Raw genomic sequence first — 15,276 nt, 5'->3', positions numbered from 1 at the left:
CAGTAACCCGAGTTCTTCTAAAATTAAGCTTTGACCGAAATTCCTATTTTCTGGTTAAACAAATTAGTTCCGTTACCGGGAATCTGATAATCTTTTCCTTTCCAAATCGATTCTTTTATCAAAACAATCATGTTGATTGTCAACGACAATTACCAACATAATTTACCACACCAAGAAGATGCACAAAATCAACTGAACCAACAAGGTGACAAAACTCCAGCTCCCTCACCACAACATTCTCCTCGACAATCATGAGAGGGGACTCCTCACATATCTGAATCGAATGAAAATGACAGACTTGCAAATGATCAAACTATCGATGAAGCTTTGAAAAAATTAATCGCTCAACAAGTCAGCAATGCTCTTCAGGCTTTTACCAACCAGTTACCGGTTGTACCTCCAACACTAACTCTAAACAACAACACCCTAGAAAATCCTCGCTCAGGACTCATTAACTCCGGTAATGGCGGAACCCCCAGCGAATCTCGTGATGGAGGGACCGGTAACCCAGTTAATTCTGATTTACAAAATTTAGTACTAACTTTGCAGAAACAGCTCAAGGAGCAGAGCGACCGCATAGATCAAATACCTGGAGTGCCGCCTATAATCAAGGGAATAGATATGGACAAATACTCACAACAACCTTGGAAGTCAAGTGTTGCTCCTCTACCAATTTCGAAGAAATTCAAGATGCCCGATATTCTGAAATATGATGGAACAACTAATCCATGGGATCACGTAACTGCATTCACAACCGGTGTAAAGGGCAACGACCTGACCAAGCAAGAAATTGAATCAATATTGGTCAAAAAATTCGGAGAAACACTCGCTAAGGGAGCATTAATATGGTACTCTCTTTTACCCGAAAATTCTATAGATTCTTTTGCTAAGCTTGCAAATTTATTTATCAAAGTACACTCGGGAGCTCAAAAAGTTGAAAAAAGAATGGAGGACATTTTCAAAATAAAACAAGGAGATGCGAAGCTGGTCAAGGAATTCATAGACAGATTCCAGCGTGAGAGCATGATGTTGTCACGTGTACCTGATAACTGGGCGGCTATGGTATTTGCTAGTACTCTAAATGAAAAAAATTTAGAAGCCACGAGGAGACTCAAGGAAAGTTTACGAGAATTTCTAGCAACAACTTGGAATGATGTTTGTAACAGATACATCACGAAGCTACAAATAGAAGAAGATACCATCATGCAGTCTCGAAAAGATGAAAAGGGTAAGTTCAAGACAAGCTGAAACTGAAAAAAGGTCTGGTAAAAATAGGTACAAGCCTTATATGGGACCAACAGGAAGAGACTCGCATTCAAAACAGGAAAACCCAAGGTACGATCATAGATCAAGAAATAGAGAGTCGGGTTCATTATCAAGGTTAGGAAAAGAACGAAACACGCGAGAGATGCGAGATAATGACAGAAGATCAAAGGCGAAGATCGGTGGTTACGTTTTAATGTTAGCACATCCGAGTTGGTGGCTGTTTTAAGGAGCATGGGAGACAAGGTACGGTGGCCAAAGGAAATGAGATCAAATCTGAACAGGCAAAATCCTGATTTTTGGTGCGAGTTTCACAACGATCATGACCACAAAACGGCGGATTGTAGATTGCTGCAAGGAGAAGTTGAACATTTATTAAAACAAGGATATTTAACTGAATTGTTTAGTGAAAAAGGAAATCAAGAATATACGAAGAACAGGCAGGAGCCCCCAAAACCTCCTTCACCAAAAATGACTGGTTAATGTCATAAGTGGAGGAGATGAGATCAATGGCGTAACATATACGACAGCAAAGAAAGTGTCAAAAATTACAGTTATACACGGGAAGCGAGTTCGACAGGTTTTGGAAGAAGATAGTATTACATTTGATGATGCAGATACAGATGGCGTGCTAACCTCGCATAATGATGCACTGGTAATATCTTTACTTGTACATGACACTAATGTAAAACGAGTTTTAATTGATCCAGGTAGTTCCGTGAATATCATTCTATTAAGAGTGGTAAACGAGATGCAAGCTGATGATAAGTTGATACCCAAGGCTCACACCTTGTCTAGTTTTGAAAACTCGAGCGTCGTAACAAAAGGAGAGATACACCACATTCGCAAAAGGAGTGGTCAAAGATACAAAATTTCAGGTGGTAGAAATGTATATGGCTTACAATATGATTCTCGGCAGATCATGGATTCACGAAATGGACGTTGTTTCATCTACCTTACATCAAGTTATCAAGTTTCCATCACAATGGGGGATACGGAAAATCCATGGTGACCAACAAGCTTCACGAAGCATTAATTCCATGGCAGATTCAAACACAAAATGTGACGAAAAATAGCAATCACAAAATGCAGTTGAGGACGCATCAACACGAACCTCAATTGAAGATGGGCAAACAGATGTAGATTCGAGGCCCGATACTATTCAGGAACCAGAAGCAAATGAAAATATCAAAACAACGATCAGGGAACTGGAAGTTGTGGTGCTATTTGTTCATTGGCCAGACAGGAAAGTCTACATTGGAACCAACCTCAGCCAAGAAATGAAACGTAAGTTGATTGAATTTTTAAAGGCTAACGTAGATTGTTTTGCTTGGTCCCATTCAGATATGACAGGTATACCACCGAAGGTAATGACCCACAAATTAAATGAAGATCCATCGTACCCACCAGTCAAACAAAAGAAAAGGAAGCAATGCTCCTTCAAAAACCAGGTGATTCAAGATGAGGTGCAAAGACTTTTAAAAATTGGATCCATCCGCGAGGTAAAGTATCCAGATTGGTTGGCTAATACTGTTGTAGTACCTAAAAAGAATGGTAAGTGGTGAGTTTGTGTAGATTATACAGATCTGAATAAAGCTTGCCCTAAAGATCCTTTTCCATTACCGCACATAGATCAACTAATTGATGCTACTGCAGGGCATGAATTGTTAAGTTTTTTAGATTCCTATTCAGGATATAATTAGATTAAAATGGATCCTCTAGATGAAGAAAAAACTTCCTTCATCACAAATAAGGGGACTTACTGTTACAAAGTCATGCCATTCGGTTTAAAGAATGCTAGGGCCACTTACCAATGGCTAGTGACTAAAATGTTCCAAGAACACTTGGGAAAAACCATGGAAGTGTATATAGATGATATGTTGGTCAAATCACAACAAACAGGGGACCATATTCAGCACTTGACTGATATATTTCAGATTCTTCGCAAATTTAACATGAAGTTAAATCTTGAGAAATGTGCATTTGGCGTCTCATCAGGTAAGTTCTTGGGATTTCTTGTTTCTAACCATGGCATTGAAGTAAATCCTGCAGATTAAAGCTATTGAAGAAATTCCGGATATACTCACGAGCAAAAAAGAAGTACAAAGGCTGACAGGAAGAATAGTAGCCTTGGGCAGGGTTATTTCCAAGTCATCAAAAAAGTGCTTTAAATTCTTTTCAACTTTAAAAAGGCAAAACCAATTTTAATGGTCTGAAGAATGTCAATAAGCACTTAAAAATTTAAAGCCAAACCTATCAAATCCACCATTGCTAGCCAAACCAAAAGATGGGGAGAAATTGTTTGTCTACCTTACAGTTTCAGAAGTGATGGTAAGTGTCGTATTAGTTCGAGAAGACCAAGGTAAACAATCATCGATTTATTATGTTAGCAAATCTTTGCTAGATGCTGAGACTCGATATCCTCATTTAGAAAAACTTGCATTAGCTTTGATTATGGCATCTAGGAAATTAAGACCCTATTTCCAATGACATCCTATTTATGTGGTAACCGCCTACCCCTTACGTAATATATTGCATAAATAAGAGTTATCGGGTAAATTAGCCAAGTGGCTATAGAACTAAGTGAATATGACATTACATATCAACCTAGAACTACAATAAAGTCACAAGGTGTTAGCAGATTTCGTGGCAGATTTTAGCCAAGGGATACATTTGGAAGCATAAAAAGAACTGCAGATATTTAATGGATCTAATCCAGGTACATGGACCTTATTTACTGACGGTTCATCAAATGTAAAAGGAGCAAGTCTGGGCATTATCCTGGTGCCACCTACGGGTGAAACCATAAGACAAGCAATAAAGTGTCATCCAATCACTAATAATGAGGCAGAATATGAAGCTGTCATTGCAGGTTTAGAATTGGCACGAGAGCTCGGAATAGAGCAGCTCATAATCAAAAGTGACTCGCAGCTTGTAGTTAACCAAATGCAGGGGACTTATACAGCCAAAGAGGCGAGGATGCGGCAATACATGGAAAAGGCACTGGATTTGGTCAGACAATTTCAAACTTGGAAAGTCATGCAGATACCAAGGGAAGAAAATGCTGAGGCGTACGCTTTAGCTAATCTTGCATCTGCTACAGAAGTAACAAATAAAGAAAATGCTTCCGTGAGACATTTGTGTCATTCAGTGCTCGACCAAGACAAAAACAAGGTAAACTACAATAATCTAACTTGGGATTGGAGAAACGAGATTGTCAATTTTTTGCAGTATGGAATATTACATGAAGACAAGAAAAAAGCTCAAGCATTTCCCCAAAAAGCTGCTCGTTACTGTTTAAGTCAAGGAAATCTATATCAAAAAATGTTCGGTGGAACTCTAGCAAGATGTCTCGGGCCTTCTCAAACAAAATACGTGATAAGAGAAATACACAAGGGACATTGTGGAAATCATGTTGAAGGAAGATCTTTGGTAAGAACCATAATTAGAGGTGGCTACCATTGGCCAAAAATGGAAGAAGACGCGAAAAACTTTGTGGTAAAATGTGACAAATGTCAAAGATATGGTAACAATATGCATCGACCAGCTGAATTATTACATCTGGTTGTTGCACCATGGTCTTTTATGAAGTGGGGGATGGATATTGTAGGTCCATTACCACAAGCTAAAGGCAAGGTAAGTCTTTTGTTAGTACTCACTAACTATTTTACTATGTGGGTAAAAGTGGGAGCTTTCAAATAAGTGCGAGAAAAAGAGTTCAGAATTTTCATCTGGCGAAACATCATATGCCGATTCGGGGTGCCAAAGGAAATCGTATGTGACAACGGACCGCAATTTATACGTGCAAAATTCACAAAATTTTTCCAAATTTGGCATATTAAAAGGATTACCTCAACACCGTACCATCCGGTGGGTAATGAACAAGTTGAATCAACAAATAAAGTCATTATCAACAACTTGAAGAAAAGACTAAAAGAATCTAAAGGTAGTTGGCCAGAGGTACTATTTGGAGTCTTGTGGGCTTACCGAACAATAGCAAAAACAAGTATGGGAGAAACACCGTTTTCACTTGTATACGGGGCTGAAGTCTTAATTCCAATCGAGATAGGGGAACCAATTATGAGATATACTCAAGCTACTGATGAATCAAACGGAGAAGAGATGCGGGTAAACCTAGATTTACTTGAAGAAAGGAGGGAAACTGCATTAATAAGGATGGCAGCGCAAAATTAAGTTATTGAGCGATATTATAATCGGAAAGCTAGTCTTAGGTACTTCAAGATTGGGGACTATGTACTCAAGAAAGTTTTTCAATCCACGAGGTCAACCAATGCAGGAAAGTTGAGTCCAAATTGGGAAGGGCCTTACAAGATTCATGGTATCGCAGGAAAAGGAGCATACGAGCTTGAAATATTGGATGGCAAGATTCTACCTTCAAATTGGAATGTTGTTCATCTGAAGAGATACTACTTCTAAGGAAAGGAAATACCAATGGTCAGGTATCCCAACTTACGATTTTTATTTTTGAATTATTAAAATTTTACTAACGATTTTAGATGATAGGCAAAATGCTAGCCCGCACTAAATGATGATTTACAACCCGAAAGACACGTGGAAAGAACATTATTCCCGGTCTAGGTTTACAACTATTCTGATAGAAATTTAAATGGGTTAAGCAGTCTTCATCTAAAATCGTACCTCCGAGTCGACTATGTTTTCCTTTTCAGGAAAAGGACCGCATGGAAGGAATAATCAAGTGCTCGAGATTTCATACTTCAAAGCTCAAACACTTGGGAGACTATATAATATACATATGATATATGTATAAGAAAGGCAAAGAAGGTTGAAACAATTAAGTTTCAAGTCAAGCCTAAAGTCTACTCAATAAATATCAAGTTCAGAGCAAAGTCACGAGCCTAAAACGTAACGCAAGCCTGATCCAAAATCTTGTGTAGAATACACTCATGGATACAAATTTCAAAATCACGAATGTTTAGGTTAAAGGCAGTATTTAGCCATAGGTCATATGGAAATCCTTGGATTTTCTTTTTTGCAAATCTGTTGTAAAGAAAACAGTTACGGAAGAGTAATAGAAGATATTTAAATATATGTAAGATGTTATTTAAACTTAACAAAGTTCAAATGAAAACTTTATCAAAGTTATTCCAAGAAACATGTGTGTTCTTATTTCTCCTTTCGTATGTTTACACCATTATGAAGTTGAGACGTCTTCTTCATTAAGTGTCGTATATAAAAGGGCCCTCTTTTATAATTCATGTTTGATTCAAAAATCCATAAAATTAATTATGCATTTCTAAAAATGCAAAAAGTCAAAAGGGTAAGGCAAAAACTCACATATTAAAAAGCAAGATCTTGGACTTATAAAAAAGCAAGGCAAATTACTAAAAGAGTATAAGAGAAACTCGAAAGAATTAAGTTAAAACAAAAACTTTACAATATTAAATTAAAACTAAGTATGAACTTAGTCATAAACTGATTGTCATTCTAAAAGCCCCGAAAAGACCTGGGGACATACTGTTACCAAAAATGTAACAAATGGGACCAGGGGTAATACCACCACACATTCCACCAAAAAGAAAAAAAAGGGAGTCAAACTTCACAAATAAACTTTCACTGTGGAGCAGGTTCAGAAGAAGATTTCAAGGCATCATCAGCAACAAAAGGCTTGATTTGGTCTGAAGAAGTTGGGACATCCACCGCACCAGGATCAGCTTCAAAATTTTTGGGAGTATCATCCATAGGTGAGGAAAATCTTTGGCTTTGCTGAGTTTTTTCTATTGTTCCTTAATCTTGGCTAATGCAGCATCCAAGTTAAAACGTTCCTGGCTTACCTCCATAAGAGTATCATGGCGCGTGTTCAAAATAGCCCAACTTACTTCAACAACAGTCTTGTCCTCAAGAGCCTCGTAGTCTCTTTCTCAATGGTCAATTTCACTCTTGAGCTCCTCCCTCTCAGCCAAAACTGCATCGTAAGAAGATTGTAAAGGGACAAGTGAACTCTCCAAAAACTTAACCTTATCAGAAGACACTCGGAGATCTTCTTGGGTCTGCGTGAGTGTTTGAACAAGCTCACTAGCATAAACTTCTTTCTTATTTATCAAAGCTTAAGGCCTCTGATCTCTTCAGTAGCTTTGGAGAGGTGTTCAGCAAAAGAAACTCAAGGAGATTTTTATCCTTGCCCGTCTGGTTGGAAGAAGCTTTTTCAACTGCCAATTCCAATTCCATGTCTCTCAACTGCTGCTCTAAGGTACATTTGCTTTCTTCTAAAACTTCCATCTCAAGCTGAAGACTTTCATATTGCTCTTTCCAATTGTCTGCCTCAATTTGGTAATCATGCATCAATTGCTCTGTATGAGAAACCCTCTTCATCATCTTAGTACCGATGAGATTGATCTAAAAAAAAGGTAAAAATCATAGCAAAAGGAGAATGGAATAAAACATGAAAAGAAATTAATACCTTCAGTGATGATTGCACGATAACATTCATCCATGTCAAAGAACTATGACTTTCAATGGTAATTTGCTTCATCACTCTACTTCCACTTGAAGAACCAAATTTAGTGTGAGAAAGAGTAGTAGTAGGGACTGTAGAGGAAGTCATAATAGCTTGAGTCGGAGCAAAAACAACAGCTGTAAGAACAGACAAAGGGTTTTCCACTAAAACAGATACGGGAAAAGAGGCAAGAGGTGCTTCCTCAGACACTAAGTCAAAACCTTCATTATCAAACCCACGCGAAAAAAGTTGTTCATTAGAATCACGAGCAGTCATGGGAGTTTCTTCGTCAGAACTCACTAAAGTGGCCTCAACAGTCTCGGTCATAGGTACAGAACGAGGAGGAGTAACTTCATCGTCCGAAATGACGCGTCTTCTAGCCCGCGACCTTCTAACTAAAGAACTTCCATCTCATTCCTCTTTCTCCTCAGAATCTTGGGGTGCATCAGCTTTCCTTTTCGATGAAGAACTCAAGATTATCTCCTGAGCTCTTGCCAAAGAAAGTCTGGAAGCTGCGATTGACTCGGCACTTACACCACGAATATGAAACCCTAATAAAAAGAAGGGTCAAATACATTCTAAAGGAAGAGTGAACAAAAATAGAAAGAAGAAAGTAAAATTTTTACCATGAGTCTTAACCTTCCAACCAAACCTGTTTGAAAGGTATTTCCAAGATCTAACCTCCATCGGAGCAATGGTCAACAATTTCTCTACCCAACCACGAAAATTGGGAATCTCTTTCAATCGTTCCCATGGTTGCTGAAAAAAGGAAAGTGAAACAGTCAGGGGAAGAACAAACCCTTTCTAAAATAAAAATAAAAAAAAGGAAAAAGAGAAGAGGGAAAGTTGTAAAGTAAACTTACGTGCAAAATTCCACTTTTCAGGATAATGGTATATTTTCTTCACCTACTAACCCTACACTAGGAGCAACAACAAATCTGGCGTACCAGCCACGGTCCTTGTCATCCTCAGGGCTGACTAAAACCCTCTTACTCCTCGCCACCAAAGTAAAGATCCCATGTCAGAACAACTTAGGGGAGTAGAGGTGGATCAAATGAAAAAAGGTAAAAGGCAATTGAGCCAAGTTAGCCAAGTATCTAAGACAAGCAACAGCCCTCCAAACAATGTGGCCAATTTATCCTAAACAAACATTGACAAAACGACAGAACTCGATGATAACAGGATCAATGGGGGTCTAAAATTCAGTGTAAAGGGATACGTATACACAAAAGAAAAGCCAGCCTTGAAGGACGTGATCCTTTGATTTGCATTAGGAATTATAATTGGCAAGTCAAATTTCCAATGGTAATCGCTACGGACGACAGAGATCAAACCTTCAATAATCTGAGAAGGGTAAACGTCAGCATGATCAAGAGAGGACATAGAAGAAACCTGATTCCTAATCAACTCTCTATCAGTATAAAAAGAAAGTTCAGAGGGGATAATTTCGTCTACTATGGATTCACGAACTGTTTCCCTACTTCTGAAAAAAGATCTATGTGGAAGAGAACCCCTAGTTCTAGAAGAAGAGGGAGGAGTAGAACTAGGTAGAGGCAAAGAAGCACCTCGGGTAGATGTTGATCCTAAACTGCATAATCTTCCACCTCTTCTGCTTCTAGTAGGAGCAAGAGGAAGTTCATCAACAATAAGAACTTTTTGGGGGTTAGGGTTCGAAGAAGACATAGTTGTACGAGGAAGAAAAGAAAAATTGAATATTCAAAGATGGAAAACTTTTATGAGAAAGAAAAGACAAAGGTTATATTTATACTCAGAAGCAACCGTCAAACAAAAAGGTAATGATGGGAACGTCATGATGAAAATGTCACTTTGTGATTGATGTAAGCCGTAAAAAAACCTTAAAAGGTGCTGCAGGGTTGCAGAACCAATCAAACGTCACCACGTGTCACATGCATTAAATGGAAGTGACATGCAAAGCGTTATTTCTGGAGAAGGTATAATGATATGTAGAATGACGGCAAAAATTCCCGCTTTAATGAGATCTACTTCCCCAAATATTCAATTGATGAATAAATGGCAAGTGGGGAGACTATCTGTATTGGGAAAAATCAAGTTAACATATGGAATTAATTATATGCTCATATGTCAAGACAGGTGGATCAATGAAAGAGTGACAACTAACAAAGAGTATTCGAAGAAATACGAGCCTTAATAGGTACGGGCAAAGATTCAAGAAAACAGAAAGGAGCGGTTACTCGGACCTCTTGGTAATTTGAAGAGATATCGGAGGAATGAACCTAGATAGCAAAAAGTACAGATACGTATTATCCGTAATTAATGAGCATCAATGATGAAAAACGTTATAGAATTTTCACGAAACAGTTACGATTGTCAATTATAACATTACATTAATGTCATTAATTGCTCATAATGGCTCTGTTATGAAAGGAAAGAAACATATTACTTAGAAATAGCTATAAAAGGAGAGAAATAAATATTTGTAAGGACACATAATATTATTGGAATACACTAATATACTTTGCTTTCTTTTACTTACTCAGCTATCGTTTAAGTCAATTCTTCTTATGTGTTCCTTATTTGATTATCAGTAACTCGAGTTATTCTAAAATTAAGCTTTTGCCGAAATTTCTATTTTCTGGCTAAACAGTTACAGATCTGGATATCGAACTGAAAAGAGTAGATAGGTACATATATTACATTTCATTGGCTTATAATTGTTGTATTTTATTTTTTTTTTTAAAAAGATTTTACTTAACAGTAAGTATTAAAGTAGTTGTCTTTCTTCTACATAAAATAGGCCCGTGAACTTGGTCTACCAACCTAACAACTGGTCTTTGATTTTTCCTCTCTCTTCCGTACGCAGTTAAAATGTTAATATTACCAAACTTCGAACGAAAAAGGGTAAAATATATTCTTCTACTAGCTAAAATAAATTATATCCATCCACCATTATAAATTTAATTAAAGTAATCCCTACGGTTTGTTTCTAGAGTATAAATACCATGTGCCATCCACTCCCAATTTTAAATTTAAGAAATGCACGTTTTTTTAAATATAAAATTGAGAGTAGAGAGCATAGGGGTATTTTATTCTCTATATGCAAATGGTAGGAATTATTTTAATTAAATAATATAATAAAGGAGAAATATAACTTATTTTAACTAGTGGATAGATATATGGCCCTTTTCGGAACTTCGAAGTTCAATTAATCACTTCAACGATTTGAATGATCTTTTCTTAAAAGATTTATGTTTTTCTTTCTTACTAATTTGTCTATTTGCTTGTGCATAAGAACTAAAGTGCAGGGTCTCAATTTGTGCGTGTGTGGGGGCCAGCCTCTTCACCCCCACAAAATCTTATAATAATAAAAAGAAAGTTAAAATCTGAATAATTAAAAAGTCATTATGCTTTCGTTCAAAACCAATTCACTCTAAGAAAAATAGAGCTCTGCAAAAATTTAAAAAGAAATTGAGTGAGCTTTCGTATAAAGGAAGAATTTAATAAATCGGAGAGAGATTATCCAATTAAAAAAAAAATCCTCCACCTAGAGATTACTCATATATATATATATATATATATATATATATATATATATATATATATATATACCAACCAAAGGATATAAATATCCTTTTCTTTTAGGCAGGTTTTGTCAGTAGCTTCCGAAGCATTACTACCATGGCTAGGCCCATATACAGCGTAACACTTTCATTAGCAACTATTTCCTTTTCATTTAGGCAGGTTTTGTCAAGTTCTCCTTCCCTATTAAAATCTTGAAAATCATTCGTCGGAACGAAAGTTCTTCTCAAATCATATGATACCATGTCTCCTGCTTCAGTGGCGTACGCAAACTTTTTTACATTTAAATGAATGAACACATAAATAAATAATTATAAGAAGATTGCATAAATGAAAAGTCAGTTAAATGCAATTAATAATGTTAATGATAATATTGAGTTTTTTGCTAAAATGAAAAAAGAAGCCAAGCGACAGAGTGGGAACTAGATCATGTCACCTATATATATAGCATCATGAAGTGGTGTCATCCACTTATTTTTATATTGTTTTTACTGTTCATATATCATTTTAATACATACAATTTGTGGATTTCGTCGAAATGGAACACTGCAATCCGCTCCTATCCCACTTTCGCCGTCTCTCTTTATTGTATCAAAGTAATATTATCATGAAACCTTTTCAATTTATGTGGTTTCTTCGTTTTTTTTCTCCTCATCTATTTAGCACGTGGTGAACGAATGAGAATGTTTTTGATGACTCAACTCCCATGATATGGCAGATAAAGTAATATTTGCTCTTTCTACACCAAACACTAGCTATGAGCTATACGCCGAATCTTTTTATTCACAAGTAGTTTAATTTTCTTGACTTGTACAATCGGGTCATATTTTTTTATTGATAAGCACAAAGTCACCTCAAAATAAAATGATTGTGGACCTCACCCTCTAAAAAGGTCCATTTGCGTAGTTTATAGTAGGAGACACAAATTCTCACCTAGAAAAGATCAAACAATAATCAAATGCTCGGGATTTGGTGTTTATGAATTTTGCCACAAAGTTCATAATTTATTGTGCTACCGAGATCACAGTTAATTAAAAGTACATATTTAATGTATTTTTTATTACATATACCGGTGGGAATCAAAGCTACTAGTTCTAGCGAACTCATACTATATATTGTGCCTCCACCTCTAACAATAACAATTTCGGCTCAGCTGTATAATAAATCTTGATTAGTCATGTTTTTCATTTAAATTCATCTCAAGTAAGCTTTTATTGTAAGGATTTATAATAAATTGATTAATTTTGCGCTAGCTTCTAGACTACAACAACCTTACTTTTTATGCGAGTTTGGAACTGGCAAAATAAGCAAGCTCACAAAGACGAAGTTTTCGAAAAAAATATAAACAAATTAAAATAAATCAACTACACTTTCGAAGACAAATAAACACTGTTTCGACTACTACATCATGCCATTGAAAGGGTGTACCTAAAACGCGTGAGACTTGTTCTTTTGTTATATCTTTGTTAACTAGCTTGATGCGATTCGTTTAGTTTGGGACCATCTTTAACATTTAGTTCTTGGATTGAGATATAGGGAATTAGAATTGTAGTTAGTGGATGACAATGTTTTCTTTCTATTAGTTTGAAAATTTCCCAAGATTGCCTTGGCGAAGTTTGTAGAATAATTCAAGTTTTTATTTATGCTGTAAAAGTTTATAATTGTTGAAATAACTAACACTTCATCACGATTTCATTAAATATGAAACATGATTTGTATGAGAAAGATGTGGTTGACTTTCAATTAAGGTGGTAATACAATTGAATAAGGTATGCATACAAAGGTATTTTTCCAAGATAAAAGTTAGATTTCCACGTGATGGACGTGTAAACCCATATTTTCTTTAACAATTTAACGTTTATATGAGTAGGCCACACAACAATTCAATATAATATATAAAAGCTACTGTTTCTAAGGCAATAATCACAGTAACACAACTAGCAAATTAAAGTACATGATAGGAGGGCTTATTCCAAGAAATTAGAGGGAATGACCAAATCAAGAATCAAAAAAACTTTCCAGAGAGAACCTATAACTCTATGAAATGCGAAAATTGGAATCAAGGGAAGAGACAAGCTTGGAGCAGGATATGTGTTTGTGGAGTGGATTGTTTTGTTGTAATCATTAATGCACGCATGTGAATAGGTGGGTACGTTGTGGTTTTGTCTTTGTGGAAAGGTGACAATTTTTCCCAATAATCAAATTTAAAACCCAATTATATAACTCATCTACAGGCATCCATCTCTCAGGATGGGTCTTTTCCTTTCCATTTGGGGGAGGTAATTTAATTCTTATCCTTCTATTTTATTCGATTTTTTAAAATAACCTGAGAAATCCAAGATAAATCTCTTATTAAAGAAATGTTGGGTATATAAGAAACAACCTTAGATTTTAGTAATACGTTTTAACACTTACAGGCTTTCGGTGTAAAGTGAACAATATTAAGAGTGAATTGTGTTGATATTTATTAGCATATAATAAATTTTTTTGTTGTTCTCCAACCATTTTTTTCGTGAAACAGATCAAGTCATTTGTTTTTGCCAAAAAAAAAAAAAAGTACCGTACTAAAATAAATGTATCATAAGTTAAAAGGAAAAACAGACACACACATAGAAAAACAAGAACCACAGATTAATAATGGAGTAAATGTTTATAAAAGTGAATTACGAAATAGCGCGTGGACCCTAATTAGAGTTTGTTCATCATTGGGACATAAGCAAGTTAAATCTTATAAGTAATGGATATGTTGATACTAATTGTTTGCTTCTAAGTTTAATGTATTTTTCAGCTGGAATCTCCTGATGTTTTGTATTATATTATCCCACCTTACTCATACTAAAATTAGAATACAGTTGTCAACTATATATAATTAATTAATAGTTCTCTGTTGCTGTCTTTGAACTTGCATAAAATGCATTCTTCTCAAAGCAAATATTGGCAAATGAAAATTTCTGATGAGATTAAATCCCGCATAATTTATTTTCCAAACCCTAAGATGGGTTACGTGAAAAATTGTGCGGGTAAATTATTATCCTGCCAGAATATCATTTTTATTACTCTTCCCGTAAGGGATGATTGATTAGAGTTCTTAAAGGTAGTAAAACATTGACACGACAACCAAGTCTATGTCTACAAATGAAACCTAATATAAAGGCCATGACAGTCACTGGTGTCACATAGCTATAGGTCGAGGGTCCAGACAAGGATTGAGATATATATTAAACTCGTCCTAAGAACTGAAGAAACTAATAGAGAAAATGGATTAAATGAAAGCAAGTAGGTTTTAAAATAAAATATAAGTCTTGATCCGAAAATCTTGTAATTATTCCCTAGTTGTGGTGACTGCATGTACTAGCTAGGAACACTATCATGTGAGTGTTCAATTTTTATTAGATGCTAAAATTGCATGTTAAGTTGTGTGGTACGTGGATACCTAAATAAAGAAAACACAAAGGAGCCTTTTGGAGATTGATTCACCCACAATATTGGAAGAACACTAGAAAGGTACAAATGATGCTTTGAGAAAGATCAAAATTTGACAAAGCTTGAATTGAATGAATTGTAGTACTCCAAGTAAAATATTGGAGACACGTGACTTTTGAATATTTACATATATAAATATGGTGAAGCCAAAAAAATCAATAAATTTGAACACCCTTTGCCAGTGGGCTATGCAAGGGTGTTTAAAATCTATTTTTTAATCAATAACAACTAATATTTTACTTTATACGTAGTATAATTTTTCAGTAAAGGGTAGTAGAGACCACCCTTGAGCGAACATAGTTTCGCCCCTGTATACTGATTATAAGCGGATCCAAAATTCAGAGTTCTAATTTCTATATTTTTAGCATTGAATTTATTGTACTTTTAATTTATAAATTTAAATATAATACTTATTTTTGTAAAATTTATATATAAAATTATATTGTTAATAAAAAATACTATGCTCGAATTGAACCCTCGACCATAATTTGTGTAAA

General features: G+C 35.6%; 1 protein-coding gene across 1 annotated transcript; it reads left to right on the top strand.

Moving 5' to 3' along the window:
• The first annotated feature begins 2,972 nt into the window (after nt 1-2,972).
• On the top strand, nt 2,973-7,060 carry LOC138873762 (uncharacterized). Its single transcript, XM_070152239.1, has 3 exons — nt 2,973-3,261; nt 3,983-4,899; nt 7,049-7,060. Exons 1-3 carry the CDS (start codon nt 2,973-2,975, stop codon nt 7,058-7,060), a joined length of 1,218 nt encoding a protein of 405 aa, XP_070008340.1.
• Nucleotides 7,061-15,276: the final 8,216 nt, after the last annotated feature.

This window comes from Nicotiana sylvestris, chromosome 7 (assembly GCF_000393655.2).
Source record: "Nicotiana sylvestris chromosome 7, ASM39365v2, whole genome shotgun sequence".
In the NCBI taxonomy this organism is placed as follows: Eukaryota; Viridiplantae; Streptophyta; class Magnoliopsida; order Solanales; family Solanaceae; genus Nicotiana; species Nicotiana sylvestris.
Note: the sequence above shows the minus strand (reverse complement) of the source record. Positions and strands in the feature narration are given on the sequence as shown.